We start from the raw sequence: 4,168 nt of genomic DNA, 5'->3' as shown, positions 1-4,168 counted from the left end.
GTCCACGACCGGGAGCTGCAGCTGCTCCTCCCATTGCGACACCGCGTTGCCATGGCTACAAAAATATATATATCACCACAAGCTATCAACCACAACCTAGCACATGCTATATATATATATATTTATATATACACTTGCTGAGCGTCGGTCGTAGTCCTCCTTTCACGAATACCATGTTCAAACTTTATTACATATATCCATTATATATATATATAGATGAATGTATTTCAGACCGTGGGTGGTTCAAACGGCGTTACATATATATAATTGAGATGGCCATGAAATATATAAATATGTATAGAAGCCATCCAACCACACAACAATCAACGACGTTGCATACATACATATATACATATATATATATATATTGTGCATTCGATACGAATTTCCAGATCCCGTCAAATCGAATAACTCGCCGCCGAATAGTCACAAATCGACGCTATTGGCTAATCCATTTTTTGAGTGGATTTGATTGGCTCTTGCAGAAAGGACAAGTATATTCAACCAATCAGAACTCCAGCGTGATTCCATATTGATAAGACAAAACCAGGCGAATTTTAAAAGTGTATAGCGAATTCACAATATAGATACACACAAGTTTCAATCGACGACAAGGGTTTACTACATACACCACTGACCGATGCAGAAACCACTTGGCCGCGGCGCGGTATTCGGTTGTCGCTTGCTTCAATTCGGCGTAAAACTGGGCCACACTCGCCCGTAATGCTTCGTTTTCTTGCAATAGCGCCGTATGCTGCACCTCGTACGACCGAATCATCTACACAAATCACGAATATATATATATATATATTTATATATGAAACAAAAATATATTCAAGACTATTGAATAAGCAGCATCAAAATGGCCGACAATCGATATATCGACCAATCAAAACCCAACACACGAATCAACTGGCCAATCATCATCGAATCAGTGGGCGACTTCAGTTTGTGGGACAACGGCGACGTGTCCCCATTGGACATGTTTTACATACAAAATCCAGTACAAAAGTCGATCGATGGAATTGGCGAATATTCAAACTCTTTTGGCTAACACGATAACAGCATAAGAATATCATAGGCAAACTCTATAAAGTTATATCAGGTATTGGAGATTCGGTATGAATTTCCGGACCCCGTTCAATCGAATCGAGCACCAATTTCTCCCATTGGTCAATCCGAAATTACTTGTCGCTGATTGGCTACAATCCATTTTCGAGTTTCTACTGGAAAAGGCGAAGTGGATAATGGCCAATCAGATGTCTCGGCTCGTGCTCGATTGAACGAACCATGCAAAATTGAAGAAAATCGACAATATTTATGGCGTAGATAAATAAATTTGATCGTTTTGAAGTTGTTTTACAATAATCTCCTACGTATTCGTTTAAATACTAGTATAAGAATCAAAGTTACCATAAGTGATTTACAATCAATTGGTTCTATAACTGGTTGTATCAAAAAGTTGTCAAATCGATTCAACGACCAATCAAAACCCAGAACAAGTTCAAGTGGCCAATCAAACCCATCGACTTCGTGTGGGGTTTCAAAAATAGTGTGAACATGGCCGCATACTTCATCGTAGTACATACAACAGTCAGTACATGAACGCGACCGATATATTTCGTGAAAATTAGCACACAAACATTCCAATTGGTTGGCGACAAAATATGCTAAAATGCTCCTTACCGTGTTGAGAATGTTGTGTTCGCCTGGAATGGTGGCCTGGTTGGTCGATGCATTGCGGATTTGAATACACGTGGGCTTGCCATTGAGCTCCTTTCCTAGCGCCATGCCCTACATACGAATCATCCAGTGGTTTCTCGCTGTCAGTTATCGGATTGTGCGGTATTCAACGACACTTGCAAACCACCACGAAACCACGTTACAGCAGAGCGCGATTCGTGACCGATTGATCTCGACAGGGCAGTAAAACCCATAATGGAGTCCAAGACCCACACGATGATGCAATATGCTCGTCGTGATATGCATACCCGTTTATCGGAAGAGGACTTTGCAAGGTATGCGCTGTACTGTTTCTGCAACCGCTCGTAGTTGACTTCGCTTTTTCGCAGCTGAGCTTTGTAATTCGTGTCGACGTGGGTCAATCTAATGCATATTGCGGTCACGTCTTCAATGCATTCTATTATTGTTTCAAGCCAACTAAAACGCTAAAAATTCCATTCTAACTTTCACAATTGCCAGATATACATACCAAGCAAGGGATTTGAGACGCACGTTATATCGATACTATCTATATAAAAGAAAAAAAAAAAATTCCTTTCGCGCATAAAGAATGAATCGTACTTTAAAGGGCCTTGAAACAAACACAAGCGAAAATAAAGAAGGAATATTTATTTACTTGAGTATAAATAATGAGTCATTTATTTTAAAGGGCCTTGAACCAAATATAACGTTGAACAATACTTTAAAGGGCTTTGACAGAAGGAAATATTTATTTACTTGAGTATAAATAATGAATCATTTATTTTAAAGGGAGTTGAACCAAATATAACTTTGAAAAACAATATTCCACAGATTTGAGCCAACCCAACAATAGATACATCATGGAGAACACCGGTCGACTGGCACATATAGGACGAAAGCTGTACTGGATGCATTTCCGTTCGAGGGATCGCTTGTCTTCTTTGAACAGTTGACGCTCCTTGGCATACGCGGCATCCTTGGCGTTCATTTGGTTCTCCAGATCAGTACAGGTCTACGACAAACACAGGCGAGCATGTTCAGGACGTTTCTGGATGTGACGATGGATCTTCATGGGGATTCGGAGGGTGAAGATGGGGGTGTACCTTGCGCTCGGCTTCAACTTGCGCGGTTAACGCTTGGATTTGGTTGTTTTTGCGTTGGATGTCCTTGTCGTACCGAATAAACTGCTCGGCCATTTCGTCCGACTTGTGCATTTCTTCGCGGCGGGAATGCAGCAACCAATGCACGCAGTCCATCACGCGGCGAACTTCGACGTCGTCGTCGGCTGACGCACGGAACACGAGCGACGTGAACGCGTCGTGGACTCCGTATTGCTGCAGCTCGAGCTGTCGGTTCAGGTACGCGGCGTTCTCCTCGATAGTGTTGTAGTGAGGAAGTTGCCACTCCTTCGTGCCACGACCACCAACAGTGCGATGAGCTGTTGGCTGGAATGAGCTCGCTAAGACAGCGTTGGCGTTGTTGTCGACGTTTTCGTTATTCGATGGGTGGGACGACGACGACAACGCCGACCGCGAGGACACGGGCTTTTTCTGGAACACATCACCAAAGTCCATCGCGTACCCGCGGTTCGTACTTCCCATCATCACGGCGCCATCAAGGGTGTTGTTGTTCTCGTCCATCGTCACCGCCGTGTCCCGCGCTCAATCGCTCGCTCGCTTTGAATGTTTGAAAAACTGCGCGACTGCACATGATCGTTTTGCATTGGCCAAAATAGAACGCCATTTGATTGGCTGAATAAAATCAAACGGACCAATCCAAAGTAACTCCGAGATTAATAGAGAATGCACTTAATACATACTGTACTTCGAAGTATTAACTGTACTGCGAAGTATTAACTGTAAATTGTGAAAAGACCAAGACACACACCACTCTCGCCTGCACAAGTATGTTAACATTGCCATGCTATTTACCTCTCATTAGTAGTTGTAATCCGTGCGGCCATGAATGTTCTGTTTCTAGTGCTGTTTATGCAAGTGCCTGCCTAGGCTTGAACGGGATTGACGCTGCTCAAGTCGAATTCAAAACGATATCTACATTAGCCTTCCACGACATTGCGGTTGACCCAAGCTTGAATTAACTAACTGTAAAGTTATCGTAAGTAGTAATAATAGTGGACTTGGTATTAATTATGTATGGATAACTTGGCGAATACGACACTTTCATCCGACATTGCTGTGATTGGTCAAAATGTAAGTACCGGTAAGTTACATCTTGAGTGCTTTGAATCGAAACAGCACTGGAGAGACTCGAAACAGCACTGGAGTGACTCGAAACAGCACTGGAGTGACTTCATCACGGTCCTCTTCAACGATTCTCGCACTTTGGTGCTAGTTTTGTAAACTTACACACGAAAGTCTAGAGCTAGAACTAGACTGGATATGAGAGTGGCGAACCACTCACGCCAGAGTGGCATTTTTCTTACACATGCGTGCCTTCACTTCCA

The 4,168-nt window shown here is 42.9% G+C and overlaps 1 protein-coding gene across 1 annotated transcript in view; it reads right to left on the bottom strand.

Annotated features, from left to right (window-relative positions):
• The window catches only part of H257_01636 (hypothetical protein), a 6,621-nt gene extending 3,226 nt beyond the window's left edge, over nucleotides 1–3,395 (bottom strand). Inside the window, exons 1-5 of the mRNA XM_009824938.1 lie at nucleotides 2,808–3,395; nucleotides 2,610–2,716; nucleotides 1,992–2,106; nucleotides 1,687–1,794; nucleotides 639–778 (exon numbers count right to left, since the gene is read on the bottom strand). Of these exons, the coding sequence (XP_009823240.1) occupies nucleotides 639–778; nucleotides 1,687–1,794; nucleotides 1,992–2,106; nucleotides 2,610–2,716; nucleotides 2,808–3,344 (1,007 nt within the window). The 5' untranslated portion in view covers nucleotides 3,345–3,395. The remainder of the gene's footprint in view (nucleotides 1–638; nucleotides 779–1,686; nucleotides 1,795–1,991; nucleotides 2,107–2,609; nucleotides 2,717–2,807) is intronic.
• Nucleotides 3,396–4,168: the final 773 nt, after the last annotated feature.

The sequence above is a fragment of the Aphanomyces astaci genome (assembly GCF_000520075.1).
Source record: "Aphanomyces astaci strain APO3 unplaced genomic scaffold supercont1.3, whole genome shotgun sequence".
NCBI lineage: Eukaryota > Oomycota > Saprolegniomycetes > Saprolegniales > Verrucalvaceae > Aphanomyces > Aphanomyces astaci.
The sequence above is the reverse complement of the archived record's forward strand: the minus strand, read 5'-3'. Positions and strand labels throughout refer to the sequence as shown.